Below are 19,462 nucleotides of genomic sequence, written 5' to 3'. Positions count from 1 at the left end.
TCTGTGGAGCATCACGACATGTGAATCGCCTGAGGTCGGGAGCAGAGCCTGCCATGTGGCGAACAGCGCCCAACTGATAAGGATTTATTTGACATCACTGCAACCTTTGTGAGAGCCTTCGGAAGATGACCGCACTGTTTCACACACCGCATTTGAGCGTATTTTAACGACGACTGCCAAAGACCCTTCACAGCATCGTCAGTTTTCGCCGTGGACGTTGATCCTGTCTTTTTGTCTCGAAAATTTCAGCTTTTTGCTCGGAGACAACAACTCAAGATGACGCACGAGAAGCACTCCCTCGACACCCGCCGTGTCTCTGTCGATGCGGACGGCGAGTTTCTCGGTCGCCGTACCTCAGCACTCGAAGAGGTCCCTACCTTCGTCCCGCCGCCCGGTTTCCCAGGTCTTCCTATTACTCGACGCAGGAGCACCGTTTCGCAGACCTCGCGAGTCACCTTTGAGCATGAGCGCCCGGATGATATGGAGGAACTCGTTTTGAGTGCTTCCGCCCTGAGCCGCCACCGGTCGCGAGACAGGCGTGAGTCTCAAGACCACGTCTTCGAGCTTCCTGCGTTCCCTCGCGCGGCCAAGCCTGGTCCCGTCAGCACTATTCGAGAAGTTCCCTCCGAGTTTACGACACCGCAGTCGACGCGGCCACCATCTCCAGTCTCTGGCTTCGCCTCAGGACCGCCATCCCCAGGAGAGAGGTCCGGTACCCAGACACCGGCTGAATACGAAATCGGCGCGGGGCAAGCTTACCCAGACGTCGGCACTGTCGCCTCCTTCCGTGGAGCTATCGTACTTCTCTGCACCTGCGGCGCACAGCTGATGGACAACGTTTTCATGTAAGTCTTGGTCGGGAAAGGTACCAAAGAGAAGGTACTGACTATTCAACAGGACAGGCGTGAATATCGCTCTTCCAGCTATCCAGAAAGAGTTCGACGTTAAGAGCGGGGAGCTGCAGTGGCTTATCTCGGCTTACACCTTGACTTTCGGTGGCTTCCTGCTGTTGTCCGGAGTTCTGGCAGATCGCTTCGGAAGAAAACTGATTTTTTGCTCTGGCATGGCGACTTTGAGCATCTGGACCATCGCCAACGGTTTCGCAACTTCGTTCATCCAGCTCTCAATCTTCCGAGCCCTACAGGGCATCGGCGCCGCCATGACAGTACCGTCGGCGGTCGGCATCATCAGCAACTACTTCATCGCCAGGGACCGAACTTTCGCTTTGACGATCTTTGGTGCCGCTGGAGCTGTTGGTTTCTGCCTAGGCTTAATCTTCGGAGGGTTCTTGACATCGTCACTGGGATGGAGGTACATCTTCTACATCCCAGTCGCGGTCACTGGCACCCTCGGTACGATTGGGTGGTTCTTTCTCCCCAAGGACCGCATGGAGGGCACTTCGCGCCCGAAGCTAGACTTTGTCGGTGCCGGTCTCTCAACTGCAGGACTCATCTTGCTCAGCTTTGTGCTTTCCAGCGGTGGAGAATACGGTTGGGGCAAAGCTTTCATCATTGCTCTGCTCATTGTTAGCATCGCCATGATTGTTGCCTTCACCTACGTTGAGAAGAAGGTTGCCAACCCCATCATGCCACTTTCGCTGTGGAAGCTTGAGAACTTCGCTGCTCTATGGATCGGCGGATTCGGTAAGTCCTGCATCTTCAGCATTCGAATTCTCGATTCAAAGATATGTGCTAACCCCGGGGCAGTCATGTACGGCGGATACCAGACGACCATCTACTACACGACTCTTATTGCGCAGGAAGTGAACAAGCTCAGCGCCGGCCAGACTGCACTTCGTTTCCTTCCTATGGGTGCCACGGGCTTCATCTTCAGCCTTTCCATGTCTCGCATGCTGGAGATCTTCAACCCCAAGTGGCTTCTCGCCGTAGGCATGGCCATTTGCGCTATCGCGCCAGTGCCTGCCGCGCTTATGAGGGACGATGACCTCAACTTCTGGAAGCATATCTTCCCTACAACTGTCATCGGTGTCGCTGGAACGACAATCGTGTACTGCACTATCACCGTCGTACTCCTGGCCTCGGTTCCAGTGAACGTCAAGAGTCTCTGCGGCGGTATGATCAACACCGCATTTCAAATCGGCAGCGGGTTTGGGCTTGCGGTTGCAAGCGCAGTTGTGCAGGCGGTCGATACAAAGAACGGACACGGTATCTTGCAACAATACGGAACCGGTCTATGGTGCTGCGTTGGTTTTGCCGGTGTTGGTGTTGTTGCGAGTATCTTCGGGGTTAAGGACGTTGGCAGAGTCGTCAACGCTCCTGTGATGGCGCACTAAATCATGACTGAAATGACTTGATACGAAGGATAGATGGACACCAAAAGTTTAGCATTGTTGATTATATGGGTAATTGGTTATAGACTTGAGATATAATTCAGGGAGACGCGACAGCACGCCGTCAAGGAGCGCGGAATTATTTTATGGATAGAATGCGAATATTAGACTTGCGATAACAGAGGCTTGACATTTGCTTCATCATGTTGCATATTCCACTTCAGTGTTTGAGACCGCGGTTATTGTCGCTGTCGCTTGACTCGAGCAAGCTGATGACGTGCCTGTGAATTCTCCGGTGCCCGGCCCTGGCTCCCGGTCCGGCCCGCCGGAAATCTTATGAGCCTGGGCCGCGCCCCACCCCGTGCCGACTCGGCGTATTCTCGGGCGCTCGGCAGGGTGCCACTTGCGTTTTGTTTCTAATCGTAGCCGTAGGGTCGCATTGAAATGTTCACGAGAACGAGTGTAACTGATTCCCTTGTTTCTCTTCTTTGCATGTGAGACAATGTCTGATTGATTACCAACAAAGCTTATTGATGTCGGCGTTCCAGACCGCCCAACCAACAGCACCTTTCCGCAGGAACACCGTAATCACAACGGAATCATAGTTTTATGCGAGGGCATCAACGCCTAAAATTGAATCCGGGACGTATTCTGGGAGATACTTTGATCAATTGTCAGAAGGCAGCCATCAAATCAGATAACGTCTCGCTCATTTGTAGATGACACATCCCTTATGGATTACTCCGTTTGAAAACAAATTGAAGTCTTCATTGTCTCATTCCTAAAACAAAAAGTAGGTGCACACTGCCCAGGTATCATTCGCGCTTCCCATGCTCCCAATGGTTCCAAAAGTCCGGTCTACCGAAATGTATCAAGCTCTATGGAGCTCTTGCTGTCGCCTGCAGGTGGCATCCTCTCGTGCCGTACCCTGACTTCTTCTGTTTTCATAATGCCTCGGGGCGTAGTCTGACCGCTTTCCACATCTTGCAAGGCTTCTTGTGATTCTTGCCATCCTGTCGTCGACATGACAACGACCGAGTTCCGTCCGTAATGTGTTCCCTGTCCATATCGCTTCGTCCTGGCCGTCTTTGCCGTTTCGAGTGCGTTCGTCTGTGACCTACTCCGTCCGTAGCTTCTCGAGGCGGACTTCAGCTCGCGGTACAACATTCTCCTACGTAGACATTAGTAAATGATGCAGTCGAACGGTGCGTTGTATACTCACAGGACAGGGATTGAGACAGCCATGATGGAAGCGGCTGGTTCTGTCAATGTCCAGATAGTGAGGTCGACACGATCGTATGTGATATCCGTGCTAGTCATTGACACGACCAGAACAGCTTTTACTATTCCGCAAGCTCCGGCACTGAAACCCGTTAGTTTTTCTATCCGCTAGATCCGGATCAGAGATCTTACATAGCACCCAAGCTCATGGCGATGGCAACACCGAGTCTTTCGCGACGTCTCATCGTTGCTCTCATCAGGATCGGCCAAGGCAGAAAAGCCAGCACAAAGTCCAGCACGGCTGAATAATCTGGACAAGTTTCTGTCAGCTTCGTCGTGACACGAATGAAGTAGTTTGATAACTACAATCATCAACTTACATGCTGCAAAGAGCTGGTATCGAACCAACTTGGTCTTATCCCAGCATGTTCCGGGGACACTACCATCCCAGACCTTCTCCAGGGGTGTGCATTTGGCGAACCCAAATATCCAGATTAGGTTCATCGAGATATTGATCGACACGATGACGAAAATCAGAAAGTACTTTGTCCAGTTGTTCGTTACGATTCGGTATAGCGTGAGGGCGAAGGACGATTTGCTCGTTGTCGTCGCGATGATTCCGAAGGTGGCGACCAGGATCGTGAAGAGGTTGATCTCTTTTCGGTTTTCGTCGCTGATGGTCCATATATGGCGACCAAATCCCAGTGACACGATGTAAGAGTTGATGGAAACGGATATCGCCAACGCAGCCTTTGCAACACAGCACAATTAGGTCGGTTCCTTCGTGATGAGAGAGGCGAGAATAGGATGGCACACATACCCAAGAGCCAATGAGCAAGTGATCGTCCCACCAAAGTCCTCTACCGCGCCAAATCTTGCAGTATATTCTGAGGAATAATAGTATGGCGCTTGCGCCTACCAACGACCAAGTTGCGGCAAGCAGCCGGCCGCCTCTATCGTCGACCATCGTCGGCTTTGCGGCACAAGCCCCAGGGCCACAGTTTTCTGTGGACAAAAGCTTGGGTTGAAATTCGTCAGATCTCGCAAGAGTTCAACCAACAGCCCCCAACAGCAGAGGTGCACCGCACCCTCATAATATGGAAACCAGCATATTCGTGAGTTTTTCTGATCAGCGCTCCTTGCAAGGGTATATCCCAGGCGCAACAAAGGTTCCCTCCCCGAGGAGAACAGCTGGTTTAGTGGTTTTTGGGAAAGACGTCCCCGACTCTTTTCGCGCTATGTGCCCCCCTCGAAACCAGGGCGAAAGTTACAATCATGTGTGTGCGCTAGGGCGAGCCGAGTCGTCCCAGTTAGAGATACGGAGTTCGGATGGGCGTTCAGTCTCCCGCTTTCCTGCCCCGGTTTGTCGGCCGACTGGCTATCTGCTTGAACGTCGCCCTGCAGGCTGTAGGGGGGGTGCAACCTCAAGGGTGACGGTGGGCAGATGGGAGATTGGCAGTCGCACACGAAACTCCCAACATGCATTTGCATCCTTCCATGGCTTCTTCACACCACTTCACTAGACTACCGGCATGTTGGGCCACCAAATCAAGTAATGTGGCGTTGCAAAAGCCGGATTGTACGGAGACGGAGATTCGGCAAACGCGTCGGCTTCGGCTCGCTACTCGGTTGATCTTACCAACGAGTAATTCTTGCTTTTTTCTTCTCTCTTTCTCATCAGCCATCGAGATGTCTTCCCGTTCACCCGGAAAATTTCTTGCAACCAACAATGTTCTCCAGCAGTCTGCATGCGATATTTCCTTATTCCTTTGTTCTGCAACACGAGATTCCCACCTGCATCAGGCAACAATTTCCACGCCAACGCAACCCAGCTGAAGACTCCGCCCTTTTCCTCTCCAAAGATCACGCCAGGCCAAGAGATCCCAGCCTTACAAACTAGCTGGGGTAAACCTTCTAGCGTCGAACTCAAATGATGTGGATCAAACGGGGCGAGATCCCATTCGTGCGACTGTGGGATTCCCCCGGTTATACATGAACCGGGGCTTCTAGACTCGGTTAACCGAGGTCATCAAGTTGGAAGTCATTAGCCGTTGACCAACGGGCGAAGGTGGCTAGACGGTAGCGTAGTCTCACCATTTTGCTTTGCTAAGCCGAAACCAGCAACGCTTGGCCGATGGTCCGCAAGAAGTTGGAATGACGCTAGACACCAACAGCATGCAATTACGAGATGAGATTAAGGGCCACGAATGCAAGCTGGCAGCAACGACGAACCCTCATGGGGGCCATGCGAGCTCTTCGCAATCTGGGTAGGGAAAATCATGCACACGGCCTGCAAAGGCTCGTGGTCCTCCACGATCCCCGGACCCCAAAGGACACCCCGAGGGGCAGAGGAAGGGGCTAGATGGTGTCATGGGAGTATATTCGATCTAGGGTTCATCGATAGTCCCACGACCGATCGGTGATTACTATCCCAATTAGCACCTAGTAGCGACGCCGTCGCAACCGTTAGTCTCTAGGCAATGTCGGGAGCAGTCGTCGACCGTTGGATGGCGATGAGGCAATTAGTTGACAAAATGCCACGACTGGCTGCCGACTCCTTGCCTCCCGGCTAGCTCGACAACGTGCAGCTCTGCAGGTTCAAAATCAGTTCTTCTGCGATTGACATGAGACGCGCCGTTTTCAGCCACCTGCCACCCTCCTCATCTTTTTGACTTCTAGAAGCCTTCCTTCGAGCCCTTCGACGACGTTGAAACTGCCCAGAATGCGTCCAAACGCAATTAACCTTCTTCTGGTGCTCCTGTCGGGCTTTGACCTGTCCGAGTGCTTCCCGGGTCACCATGACGTTTCGCCTCCTTCCGTGCGTCTGTCCAATGGAACGTATGTTGGCGTCCGGAACGAGGAGTACGCTCAGGACTTCTTCTGGGCATCCCATATGCGCAGCCCCCCATTGGCTCCCTTCGCTATGCAGCACCTCAGCCGCTGAACTCTTCGTTTGAGGAGACGAGGAACGCTACCGAATATGGATGGATGTGCATTGGGTATGGTTCAGATACTGCCAACCTGGGCAACCCAGTCTCAGAGGACTGCCTGACGATCAACATCGTCCGTCCGGCCGGCACGAAGCCTGGAGATGACCTCCCCGTAGGTATCTGGGTTCACGGCGGCGTAAGTAAACTTCTTCCCAACTTGAGACGACGGCCATCACTGACTCTCACCTCGGCAGAGTTACGTCAACGGCGGCTCTCGCGACCCGAGATACAACCTTAGCTACATCGTCGAGCAGTCCGTCAAGGAGAACAAGCCCATCATCGCCGCCAGCATCAACTACCGTCTCTCCTACTGGGGCTTCCTCTTCAGCCAGGAACTTCAGGACGTCGGCGCGGGCAACATCGGCTTCAGGGACCAGCGCTTAGCTTTGCGATGGCTTCAAGAGAACATCTCCCCCTTCGGCGGCAGCCCTGACAAGGTCACCATCTGGGGCGAGTCGGCTGGCGCACGGTCATTGGGTATGCAGCTCATTGCCTATGATGGACAACACGACAACCTGTTCCGCAGCGCCATCCTCGAGAGTGGTAGCTCTGTCGCCAAGTTCGTCGGCGCTGATGCCTGGCAGCCGTACTTCGAGGCACTCTTGGCCAAGACTGGATGCGCGGATGCTAGCGACCGTCTGGCCTGCGTGCGCGCGCTCCCATGGCAGACCCTCAACGCTATCTTCAACGGCACCAACCCTTTGAGCGTCACCGCACCTACGATCAGCGCTGTCATTGACGGCGACTTCATCAGCGACAAGGCCACGACGCTTCTTGCCGAGGGTAAATTCGCTCCCGTTCCGCTCCTTCTCGGCAACAACTTTGACGAGGGCACGGGCTACGCCAAACAGGGCATCAACACCACGGAGCAGTTCGAGTCGTGGCTCGCTAGCAGTCTGCTGGTCGACTCCACACAGATCGCCGCTCTCAAGGAGTTGTACCCTGATGACCCCGCCGTCGGTATCCCAGCGTCGTATCCCGATCGACCCACTGGCACTGCGTTCGGTTCGCAATGGAAGCGTGTCGCGGCCGTCGCAGGAGACTATCAACAGCACAGCGGTAGACGCCTTCTCGCCAGCTCGTATTCTGACGCCGGCATCCCCGTCTACTCTTACCGCTGGAACGTGTACGTCAACGGCCTCGGACCCATCTACGGCGCCACTCATTTCCAGGAGGTTGCGTTCGTCTTCAACAACGTCAATGGTCTCGGATATGCGACCAACCCCTTTGAGGGCAAGCCGCAGTCGTACGTTCAGCTGGCCGACAAGATGAGCAAGATGTGGGTGGCCTTCATCCACGACACCGACCCCAATCAGTGCAACGGCTGGCCTTGGCCTTGGACCAAGGGTCTTGTCTGGCCCCAATACACGCCTGATCAGCCGCTCAACCTGGTCTTCAACGCCAACTACTCCAAGCTTGGTTACATTGAGAGGGATGACTACAGGGCAACTGAGATCGCCTACATCCAAGAGCATGTTTATGCTTGAGCCTAGGGTTGGATTGGCTGTTCACGATGTTGAAGATTGTAGATCCTAATTTTAATAATAACTCCTTGCATAGACTAATTATTGAGCCTAATGTACCTTGTCCAGCTGAAAATTTTGCGTAGACTGCCACATTGCGTGTTTCCTGTCGCTATGTCCATCTAGATGCACCTCCGAAAACTGTCACCTCCGTTTCTACATGTAACTGTGTAAACTCCCGTCATCATCTTACCATTTTTGTTCAAAGTAGGCTGGCTGGGAAAATTTGGTTGAGTTGAACAAGTGAGTTTTTTCACCACATCATACAAATTATTCGATATGTTACTTGATGACAACGTGATCAAAGACTGAGAGATCGCGTTGAGGCTACATCCACGACACGAGTGAATAAGAGTTCGCTGTCGGGCTCTCATCAAGCCAACGCTACTCTCATTAGCTACTTGAGTAACTCTATTGTTTTTACCATTTTCATCTTCAGTATCCATCCCTTCGTCTCTTTGGTCGACATCGCTATCGTCGTCATCGTCGCTGCCATTTTCAATTTTATTATTGTTGCCACAATGGCCGTCGGCACTTGTCATCGTTAGTATGGATAGCGACAGCGCCCCCCGCAAGGCAAGTAAACTTGCCAAGTTCAATCAATCAATCAATCAATTATGAAGCTATCACGAAGCAATCACGAAGCAATCAAGTCAATTATGAGCCTCAAACTTGATTGATTGCCTTGGGGTGGGCGCTGGATAGCGATTCCCCGCCCACATGAGCAGCGAGAAGTATTCGCCCACATGGTAAAATTTGTGAATGATTGGCAACCCCCTTTGGTTCACTAAGCAACAAGCGGGAAGCATGTAGAGCGGATTTGATGATGTAAAGTAGTGATTATTTGATTATATACAAACTACCTTCGCCACCATTCCTTCATCACCATCCTGTCCTCTTAAATACCAAACTAATTGTCTCATTTCTGGAGCTTTTGTATCCAGCAAGACCGTTTCGCAGCTCCGTTTTGTGACTGCACCAGAAAAATTACAGCTTACAAGAAGCTAGCCATGCCACCACAGATATCAACGGATTCGTAGTTGAGTCCAAACGAGTAGAGCTCAGGGATAATGCGGTAGTAGAAGTTTGCACTGTGGTCCGTACTGGCAAAGCCAATGTAGTCTTCCAACTGGTTGTTTGCCGAAGCGAGAGCCCAGGCAGCCGAAATGAAACCTGACATCTCCGACTGATGGCTGCGAGTGAGTAGAGACAGCTTGCGTGTGGTGTACGAGATCTTGAAGCCTGCTGCACCAGCTCGCTTGCCCAGGTCGCGAGATGCCAGTTCCTCCTGGTTCAGCCCGGGGAGGTGCAACACGGTATTGTTGCCCTCGAAGTGGTTAGCAATGATCTCGTGCTTCTTTCCCGTCTCGCTGTCGACAAGACCGCTAAAATGGATGCGAGCGAGAAGCTTGGGGTCAGCATCGTCACGCTTCTCGAGGGCTGCCGCCTCTTCGTCGAACGGCAGGACGCTGACCGAGTCAAATGCAAGGCCGGTGTCGACAAGAGTGTTCTCCCAGTATGATCGCATGGCGTCGCTGTATTCAACAATCTCTTCGCGCTTCATCTTCATGTTGGTCTCGGGCACAGCACCACTGGTTCCGGAGGAGATCCCGTAGATCAGGAGAAATCCAAGGCGGATTGCCTTCGCCCAATCCTCGCAGTTGGTACCGCCCGCGAGACGACAAACAGTCTCAACCAGGTCAGATCCAGTGGTCATGAAAATGACGCTGAATCAATTTTCAGTCAAATCTGAATATGCTGATGGTATTGGTATAGAACGCAACGACAACTTACACTGCATGACTTGTGCCAATTGTACGGAGAGTTGTGCCGATCCTTCTGCAGACGTTGGTTCGCTGCTCCAACGCGGCCTTCACGGCATAGGCATCGTTGGGAGTGCGAAATTCAATGATACTCTTCGTCGAATCTGTTTCCGTCAAAGGCGCAGCCGCAGTAAGTTGGCTGGCCATCAAGGCGTACGCGGCAGTCTGGAGGAACTTCATTGTTGTGGCCAGAGGATTGAATGGGTTGAGAATTGAGAGAATAGAGTGATACTGTGGCTGAAACTGATGTAGAATCAACTGCAAACTTGGAAGGAAATTTTCACTTTATATATAAATCCCGTGAAAACTTAGGTATCGAGCCATTGCCACCTTCACCTGGCCACTAGTTGGAAAGTCATATCTCCTTGCGAACATCTCCACTCAGCGGCTCGAGGATGCGGTCCAGGACCCTCAACACCTTCTTCTTCGAGATAGTGTACCAAAGTCCCTCGTATCGAGAGACCTCTCGAACTACTCCCCATTCAAAACCCTGGCGAGCCGCCATATGATGATAATTCCTGGGACACATTCCGCAGCATCCGCAGATCCTCAAATCAGAGGGGCCTTTCCATAAACAGTTGGGCCGTACTTCCGGATGCACCTCAGCTTCAAGGGATAGATGTGCGTAGGCTCTGCGAATTCTGTCTGTTCTAGATCTACTAGCAAGAATTCCAATGCGTTTGATACCTCGAAAAGGGTATCTCGGTATTCTGTCTAGCAATAATGATCACAGAATCTAGAAGAGGTGGGAAAAGTGACTCTTCGGCAACGACCTGACATGGAGGAAAATGCGTTTCAACCGCATCCTGGCGGTTTTCTTGACCCAACGTCAAAGGCAATTAACATTGTTTATGAAAAGCACTAAAGAAAAGTCTTCCCCTCCAGTTCTTACAGATCAGTACATCAATGAAGTGGATGCTTTTTGCGCTGCGGCTCTCTGCTGCCTGTTTTGAAGTGACAGATCACAAACTGATCTCCACAGCATCGTAGAACCCTTCGCCTTTTCGGCTTAATCAGAAATCTTGATGAAACTTAGGTTGGAAAAAAAGCTTTTGTGATGTGATGGGGCATTCTGTCGGAATCGGGAACCGGCTCTGACCATTCGATTGTGCTCTTAGCTCTCATTGAGTCTCTATCTGTGGGGCGGATCGCTGCAGCCTAGGGAAAGCCAAGACGGGAATCGGCTTCTCCCCGTATCCGCTTGTTGGGACTTATGTTGAGGCGGCCGCCTTGCGAGCGGCCGCTCTGTACTATTCCCTGTCAGATCTGTGTCTTGTTCACAAAGCTGATTACTCTGTGAAGTCGGCCGCTCTGATCAAGCCTTTGCCTGCTTGACTTCACTCTCCTATGACAACCAACACATCAATCTTAATTTCCTCGCCACAGTCTGCAGCCAGTAGGACAGATACGCTGTGATCGTCAGTATGGCACAACTCAGGCGGCAATCAATCTCCCAGTCACCACAATCTTCTCCACCAAAGAACGACACGGGCTCAAAGAATGTAGATGTCGTCAGTATCGGTGACCCTATTCCACCTACCAACATCCCAGGCAGTGCTTGGGTCACTGGGGTGGGGAAGATGATTGAGCGCATAGGCCGGAGTCGTTTACCGTGAGTTCCCGATATGAAAGTCCGAGGAGGCCGTAGGCATGCCGCATGACTATGATAGCTGACCAAATGCTGGGGCTTGCAGACTCTTGTTTATCATAGTCTTGACCATGCTCGTGGAACCGGTTTGCAAGATCGCGGGAGTGGGCCGGATACTTGAGAAAACTCTTCTAGTCTGTTATGTCATGATGTTCACGTGGTTCTGTACAATGCTTTACGCGGGCGTCCTAAGACTTTAGATATGGTTCAGGACTAAGGACTCATAAATTCTAAAAAGTTCTAATAGCCGGGCAGTATCTATACACTTGTCTAATCCGTGTATCCTACCTAGCCTGCGTAATCGCTTTTGTCGTCGCCATCGTCATCGTCGCCGCCGTCATTATCACCATCGTCGTTATTATTATCGCCATACACATCGTTTTGTCTACTACTAGTGTTCTTATAGAATGTAAAGTACGCTGCGGACTGCCCGGATAGCCGACTGACACTACCCACCTACCAAAGCTCTTTCTAAACATGCAGCGTTTTAGAAGAAAGCCCCAGCTCAAAGTACAGTTCAGACTTACATGAGCAGGCCAAATGTCTCTGAGCAATATCACACCCAGTCCATGTATTCATGTCGTACACACTCACCCTTGCAATACGCAAAATAGAGAAGAAAGAAAAGGCTAGATGCCTACATCGAATTCACGTCACTTCATAAACGTGGATTGAAGTTTGTTCTAATAGTTTGTGTTGTGCTGCTCAGCCCGAGAGTCTGCACGCGTAGCGTGATTCCATCGTCGACAGCATGCGATGAAAACCTCTTAACCAGCCAGTCACTTCGACACAGATCATTATGCTATGGAAGTAACAAAAAGTAATGAACCAAGTCTTCTTTCGGTACATCTTTCCTCGAATCAAAAACCTTCCGCCACAGCGCTACTTCACAGGCCGACAGTTATTCACGGACAAAGATTCCTCCACTCGAAAGTGAATTATTTTCCATACCAAGCCAGGCTATATATAAGTTTATTTTCAGAATGCCATCGTAGTATCAAGAAGCAGATCACAGCAATATCCACCACGCACAACACTTACGCAATACTCTCTTCCCAAACAACCACTACAACCACATCAACAACCGTTAACACACCCAATCCAGCAGACATCTGCTCATACTCAAAATACGAAGACATAAGCTGATAGTTTATCGCCGCAACCATGCTCAGCAAGCAAGATCAATCCCGTGAGCTCCAGAAGCGCCAGGAGAAGGAGAGGCAGGAGGCTCAAAACAGAAATATGGATCAGCTTGCACAGGTGAGAAATATGAATTACATGTCCCAAATGACTACCTATATTCTAAAATCACTTCTTTAGCTAGTCGTCGACACCAGGAATGCCACCATTCAAGAGGAGTGTCGGCGAGCCCAGGAGCGCGCCCAGCGTCAGAACCGCAGATAACCCACTGTGATCACATCCATAGCAATAGCAGCAGTGAGAAACATCGCAGTCATTAAGTAGCACAGTTAAAAAAATTCAATTTCAGGCTCTCGGTTCCGGTTTCATGGTTTCACTTTTGGCCTATCTATTGACACCAGGATAAAACCCCTTCCAGCTGTACTTTGATTCTCCGCTATCCTTTCTTCTATGAACGTACGACATCATCTTGGTTCTAGTTGACTTTAGACTTTGAGACACTGAAATAGTCTGCAATTACTGTATACTCATCATTGATTTCGAGGCCTCTGATGTTACACTGCCTCTTGGTGGACTAAGATAAGACACGTGCGATGATTGTATGTATTTGAATCCTGCCCAAGAATATCAACAACCTTTGCTAAAGAATGGAAAACTGCGTATTCAGGCGAGCCAGGTCAATGTGTGGCAAGAATCTGAGTAGCGCAGTCTGTCACTAGCCAGTCTGATGGGAATTTGAAGTTCCGTTGATGCAGGTGGCGTTTGCAAACCACTATCGACCGCCTACTAGTGCGTGTTACCCGATCATGCTGTGGTAGGTAATAACTTGGGCAGTACACAATCTATTCACTGTGTCGCATTTTTCGCTACCTGCGGTCAGCCCTGCGTTGAATTCCAAAAAGTCAAAAGACGTCCAGGTTCAGCTTACAGCATATAGCTCTTCTACGATGTCTTACAAGCTGCGTATACTTTAATTTTGTTTGAGGGCCCGAAGGGTGATATTCAAGAATATGAAAAGCTTCAATGTCTCAATATTGACGCGTTGCCAATGCAACTTATTCACTTCAGAAGGAGAATGATAAATCAGCATGGGTTAGTATCTAGTGAATGCTTCATGAGCTTTGTTACTGCTAAGGTAACAGTCCCGTTTGTGTCCGCACATGCAAATCGAGAGGCTTGATAGGATATTGCCGATATTTTACAGACATTGCTATCGATCCTCCGTTCTCTGAACTATATTATATTGCTAGTCCTCCAGGCACAAAATCACCACAGCATTACGCGATATTTTAGTTCAACCTGAGTTTCAAAATAATGTGCAATAAACAGATTTCAAATCATTGCAAGGCTGTTCACTGGTATGGTTAATATGACAGGTCTGAGGTGTTCTGCTTGCTCACTGCATTTTACTGTGATTGAAGAACTCCTTCACCGCTCCACTCCTAGAATTGCTTCCTGATAGTGTGCGCGAGCAAGAGCAGTGATTGAGTTTGTGCTCCGAAAGTTCAATGATCCCTCGGTTTCCAAAGAACAAGAAATGACATATAAAAGGTTCAACTTGACGCCCGTAAAATCAAATCTGTACAACACAAATCGAGCAAAACTCAGCATCTCAAGATATCTATCAACACCAAGATCGCACACCACTCAAAACCACTGTGAGTTTTCAGCTTGCAGCTGTTCACACGTCAGTTGCTCTCCAGACAAACACTGACATCTTCCAGCCGCAAACATGCTCGGTAGACAGGATCCTGCGCGTGAGAGAGATCAGCGCCGGAGAAACGAGGAGCGTGAGCAAGACCGCCAAGATGCCAGGGACTGGCAACAGGTAAGATTATCCAAGTGCAGTATCGCTGTATTGACAGCAGTATACGGCCTTTTTACACATAGACTTTAGTCAACTGTTTGACGGAAATTGTACTAACGAATGATTGATGGATTTGTAGAGAGTCAGCGATGACCTCGCACGCCCTGAACAGCAGACTAGACAGCGGGAAGAGGAGCGCCAGGCCCGTGAGCGCGCGGAGAGAGAGCGTCAGGGCCGTCGCTAAGTCTGAGGCAAGGAGAGATGACGGCAAGATAGGCTTTGGTATGATCCAGGCAGTGCAGTGTAGTTAAGTGATAGTGAAATAAAGAGGAGTAAGCAGAAGCTATCAGCTGAAAAGCTTTGAAAAGGGACATGGGAAGCTTCCTTTTGTTCTGCGATTCAAATTTGGATTTGATTTTGTTTATTTCTTGGTCTCAGAGTGTCTTGAATGTCCAGTCGGTGTCATTATCGGGCATGTTGTAGATGATCCTCTGTATCGCTCGACCCCTCAGGGGGTAGTAGTACCCTTGCACGGAAGCGAGTGAAACGAGTCGTAACGGAAAACTCCAAGCAACAAGGCAAGCCTTCTAACTGTTTTGTTGCTCTCTGTCATTAAGATATCTTGATCGGCATCATGTTTTTCGTCGTCGTCGTCGTCTTCTTCTTCGTCACTTTGTTATTGTTACGATTTTCGTTCTTTTCGTCTTCGTCCAGATTCCTCCCACAATGATATCTACCACCATGCTCGCCGGCTCTTGAGATAGCCCTAAATCTTAGTATCTACCTTAGGTACATCAGCACGCACCTTAATGGGCAACGGAGATACACAAAGCCTCATCATGCGCAAAGGTATGACTCAGCGTCGACACTTTAAATGTCAACAGATGCCCCTCCCCTATTCCAGAGGAAGCCTTCGCTCTTTCGCACAACGAATATCGATTTCAACCGCGAAAATGACTGACCTTAACTCTATCAGAGCATTCCTCCTGTCACCTCAATCCTCAAACATCACTACTTATTTTACTTTAGAGATATCCTATAGCTTAATCGTTGAGCTGAAAACAGGCGAAAAGCTTAACGTATATCTTAAAGATAATCCCTCAGCCACCAAATCACAAGATGCGCTAGAATCTACGCCTAATATCTAGCCTGGCGCCTAGCTAATAGGCTTAGCTGAATCTCACCTAGAGTCTATCCCTACAGTAGAAACTAGCTTAGATCACCGGTCTTCTAGCGTGGGATACGGGTAAGCTATCTTCACGGACTAGGGGACTTCAGGCTTGTGGTACGATTCAAATTAGCCTGGTAACGGCCCCGAAATCGACACTCACATCGACCTCGAAGATCTCGAAGACCGGTACCCTGCTGCTTGGCTCCAGGCCTTTGCACGTTGGATACAGCAGTTCAACGACTCATTCACAAAGGGAGAATGCCACCTCAGCTCTTTTGGTGTACTCTTCCCTGACTTGGAGGAACGGCAGGCATGGCTCGTGGAAGGTGCGTTACTGGCAGCCTGGTTGGCTTTGCAGAGCGACGTCGGCCATGTCAGCTATCATCCTATTGGACGTAATTGGGAACTTGAACGCGAAGGTGTGGCAGCGTCTCTGGCCGAGATTGTTCAAAACGTGATGGATGACTCGAATATTGACTCAGAGTCAGAACAGAGGGGAGGCTAGCTTGGTACTGGTCTCTTCCAATTGATCATGTTGCACTCACTTTTCCTCGCGATCAACCTTTTTGTTTTCCTTGAAATGTCTGTTGAATGAGTGACTGCGCAGAGAATTACCTGTGCGGTCGTGGATGAAAGTTCAATACCCGGAGGACTAGCAGGAGTTTTATTTGCCATTGGTGGGGGGGGGCAACAATGCCCATCGCGGTACAGCTCAAATTTCATAATTTCTTAAAGTTTGCCCTCTAAATACTTACCATTGATACAATATGCTCAGAGGCGAGGTCTCCTTCACCAAACAAAAGTATACAGTCAGAGAAAGCCGGCCGACTTTCAACAAGCCATGGAGTAATAAAGGAAAGACACTGAACTGATAAGCGAATTCGCTACAATTCCCTGCAGAAGTATCGAACTTATTTCTTACATGTCACTCCATGTCTAACTTTGCATTAAAACTGAGCAATTTAAAGCTAGCGGTCGTTCCAAATTTAAATCCAGGACTCCAAGTGGAAAGAATAAGGTTTTTCTTACTCGGGGCAGTAGTTTCTGACTATTTTCTCGCGTACGGACGACAAGAACACAAGCAACAGAAACAACGGAGACAATGGAGACAGCAGGAGCGGTGGCGACAATGGAAGGTGCACCTGATAGGGATACATCATATGGTACTCGACCAACGAGTTCAGATTCATCCGCCTTGATGGGATAGCTCAAGCACAAATATATCAATAGAAATAACCACTGTCCATGCAGACTTCACTATCCTACCAGAGAATATGCTCATGAAAACACTCGTAAGTAGTGTCCACCTCACTGAGCTCGTAGCCAGCAGCTTTCAATCCGTCTACAATATCCTCAACGCCGTCCAGCAGGAACTCAGCTTGGGCCACGAGCCTCCTATGAGTCGCAAAGTCTTGCCACGGTACCTGAAACATGATCTCCTTGAAGAGCTCTTCACTGTCACAGTGGCCGACGGTCGAAGCCTTTTTGAAAGCTCTCGCACGCTATTGGTTGTGCTCGACGGGGGGACAAGGGCGAAATGAGTCCGTGTTCGAAACATGACGACTCTGACGGAGGGTTGTAAGTCTGTACTGGCAAGTGGAAACTCCTGTACCCCATATTTTGATATGTTGTCCAGCAAGGCGCTCAGAAGAAAGTCGTCGTTGACTTCAAGATATATGTCACATTCCGCCTGGGGAAGCTCCCAGGGGTTACGTAGAGATACAACTGCGCGACGCTGCAGTGTTCGGGTAATGCGGAAAAGAACGCAAATGATGTACTTTTGGCGCCGAATATAGGGTGAGACGTGTGCCGAGAGGAAACTTTGCAAGGTTTGCATTTTCTCAGCCCACATGTTGTCTGGTATGGGGAAGAAGTGATCATCGGCGATTCCTTGAAGGTTGTGCACCAAAAAGCAGCGCCAGGCGTTCGAGATGCCATCGAATGCGGTCTCCTGCCGAGGACTAGACTTTTGAAGAAGCAGAGCTTCCGCTTGGACAATTGTTTTGGGACAGCGTGAGAGGATCTCCCGTATGAATGTTTCCCGTTTCAAGTCCCGTCGAGCTCCCATTTCTGCACCGTGGGACTGATGTTTTTCAAGTCGTCTCGGCAGGTGTGTTTCTTCATAAAAGTCGAAGCAATCGCCGTACGCAAAGTCTATGCTGAATGGCGCACAGGCTGCTCTCAACAAGAAAAGTTGCATCTCTTCGCCAGATTCTTCGATTGAGTCGAGAAGCTCCGTAGCCCAATCAGAAAAGCCGAAGGAGGTGGCCATAGCCAGGAATTGTTGCTGAGAATCATCGAATTGCTTCCGCGGATGTCTTATAATGGCACCAGCATGCTTGTGTACCAGTGACAAGAGGCTGTGCAGTGTACCGGCCGAAATACTGTTCTCCTTGTGAAATTCTGGCTTAAAAAAGCAAGCGGTCAATAAAATAGTCTTGACTTGTTTTGAGAACAGTTCTTCTGGCTTGAGTGCGTGGCCTTCTAGAATCTTTCTTCCGTCCTCGTCATCAGTGAGGAACTCAATGGCTGTGCGGTGGGTAAATCCAACGTTAGTGTTTGACCAAAAGCCTGGGTCGCCATCTTGGACGTCCACAAGCTCTTGGAGATCCATGGATTGAACGTGCAACAAGCCTAAACATCTCGTGGACAACCTTTGAAAAACACCTCTACAGCGTACCATGACTTCTTGGGGGCTTGGAAGACTGGAGTGCGATTCGAACTTATCCAGCCAAGTCGTGTTCGATGACGTTGCCAATTGAAGAAGGCTGCAAATGGATGGCTTGTAATAACTGTTAGTCTCCATGACAAGCTGAAAGTACAGAATTGCCTCCTGCTTGTAGTAGATGCTGTCCCCATTGGAACGAGACCACATGTCCAGGTATAGCAACTTGAGATCTCTCGGGAGGGATCTTATGCGACTGTAGATGATTTCCAAAGTATCGCTATTGCAGAGTCCCCTTTTGAAGCTCGCTAGTACAAGGACCACCCAAAGAAAGACACCTTCTGAACGCAGGACAACTTCCCAAGAAAGCCGGTCGAGTAAGTCAGTTGATTCAACTTTCAGTATCCGCAAGGTATCTTCCGCGTACTTTCGAATATCAAGTATGTTTAGATCTTGCATAATGAGCATGGGATGTTTACTCAGATACCTCTGAAACACAGGCTCGGGTCGACTTATTACGCAGAGCTTGAGATGTTGATTCATGAGTAGCTCATCAAAAAGATGTAATAAAATGGCCTCGCCATCAAAAGCAAAGGCCATCTCGTCAAGGCCATCCGATAGAATGAGATAACTCTGCGAGCAATTCTGGAGGAGGCTAAGCAGGAGTGACTTCAACTCTTCATACGTCCAATCGGTGTCGGATCCTTTGAAGCAGAGCCGCGGGAAGCAGGCTAGTAAGTGTACGCAGGACCGCCTGTCCGCTTCCAAGACTTGATAAAGTAGAGAGCAGATAACGCCCTTGAGGCTTTTTTGCATAGGTCTTCCTGGCTTCCATACGAAGTGGGAGAGAACTCGAGGGTTTGAATTGTTTTTGAGAGCATTTTCGCTTGTTTCGATAAACTTCATCAAGGTGCTTTTGCCGGAACCGGGCTTTCCACTGACCCAGTACAAATTGCGGTCGTTTCCCCGAAGCCTTTCAACGAAGTTGTCCCACAGAGGGGCTTGGGTGCTGTCATGTGAAGAGGCTTCACAACTCCTGTATCTCCCTTCAACGTTTGTTTGAGAGCCATCTTCAGGACCCATATTGGTGGCTTCATCACCACTATTCTCCTCAACGTTGTCTTTGACGTTGTGGTCTACGCCCGCGATTTCGATCACATCTGATGGGCTTCCTGCAACTGAGT

At 49.8% G+C, this 19,462-nt stretch overlaps 5 protein-coding genes across 5 annotated transcripts, besides 1 other annotated feature; 3 read left to right on the top strand and 2 right to left on the bottom strand.

Annotated features, from left to right (window-relative positions):
* Nucleotides 1–276: 276 nt before the first annotated feature.
* Nucleotides 277–2,293, top strand: CGCA056_v008271 (Drug resistance protein; the record flags this gene model as incomplete). The annotated part of the gene is made up of 3 exons (XM_037323518.1): nucleotides 277–845; nucleotides 898–1,643; nucleotides 1,707–2,293. 3 exons carry the CDS (start codon nucleotides 277–279, stop codon nucleotides 2,291–2,293), a joined length of 1,902 nt encoding a protein of 633 aa, XP_037177354.1.
* Nucleotides 2,294–3,148: 855 nt separating this feature from the next.
* Nucleotides 3,149–4,478, bottom strand: CGCA056_v008270 (Satratoxin biosynthesis SC1 cluster protein 4; the record flags this gene model as incomplete). Its single annotated transcript, XM_037323517.1, has 5 exons — nucleotides 3,149–3,461; nucleotides 3,513–3,653; nucleotides 3,704–3,821; nucleotides 3,892–4,261; nucleotides 4,332–4,478. The coding sequence occupies 5 exons, from the start codon at nucleotides 4,476–4,478 to the stop codon at nucleotides 3,149–3,151; spliced, it is 1,089 nt and encodes a 362-aa protein (XP_037177353.1).
* A 1,864-nt stretch (nucleotides 4,479–6,342) lies between these two features.
* LIP1-7 (Lipase 1) lies at nucleotides 6,343–7,988 on the top strand (the record flags this gene model as incomplete). The annotated part of the gene is made up of 3 exons (XM_037323516.1): nucleotides 6,343–6,349; nucleotides 6,441–6,637; nucleotides 6,696–7,988. The coding sequence occupies 3 exons, from the start codon at nucleotides 6,343–6,345 to the stop codon at nucleotides 7,986–7,988; spliced, it is 1,497 nt and encodes a 498-aa protein (XP_037178013.1).
* A 1,030-nt stretch (nucleotides 7,989–9,018) lies between these two features.
* On the bottom strand, nucleotides 9,019–10,027 carry CGCA056_v008268 (uncharacterized protein; the record flags this gene model as incomplete). Its single annotated transcript, XM_037323515.1, has 2 exons — nucleotides 9,019–9,751; nucleotides 9,819–10,027. The coding sequence occupies 2 exons, from the start codon at nucleotides 10,025–10,027 to the stop codon at nucleotides 9,019–9,021; spliced, it is 942 nt and encodes a 313-aa protein (XP_037178014.1).
* A 2,632-nt stretch (nucleotides 10,028–12,659) lies between these two features.
* On the top strand, nucleotides 12,660–12,899 carry CGCA056_v008267 (uncharacterized protein; the record flags this gene model as incomplete). Its single annotated transcript, XM_037323514.1, has 2 exons — nucleotides 12,660–12,755; nucleotides 12,816–12,899. The coding sequence occupies 2 exons, from the start codon at nucleotides 12,660–12,662 to the stop codon at nucleotides 12,897–12,899; spliced, it is 180 nt and encodes a 59-aa protein (XP_037178563.1).
* A 3,085-nt stretch (nucleotides 12,900–15,984) lies between these two features.
* Nucleotides 15,985–16,071: a sequence feature (Short protein (CGCA056_v008266, KAF5520917.1) was converted to a misc_feature.).
* The last annotated feature ends 3,391 nt before the right edge of the window (nucleotides 16,072–19,462 follow it).

Source organism: Colletotrichum aenigma, assembly GCF_013390185.1.
Source record: "Colletotrichum aenigma strain Cg56 chromosome Unknown KSG_Cg56_contig05, whole genome shotgun sequence".
NCBI lineage: Eukaryota > Fungi > Ascomycota > Sordariomycetes > Glomerellales > Glomerellaceae > Colletotrichum > Colletotrichum aenigma.
Note: the sequence above shows the minus strand (reverse complement) of the source record. Positions and strands in the feature narration are given on the sequence as shown.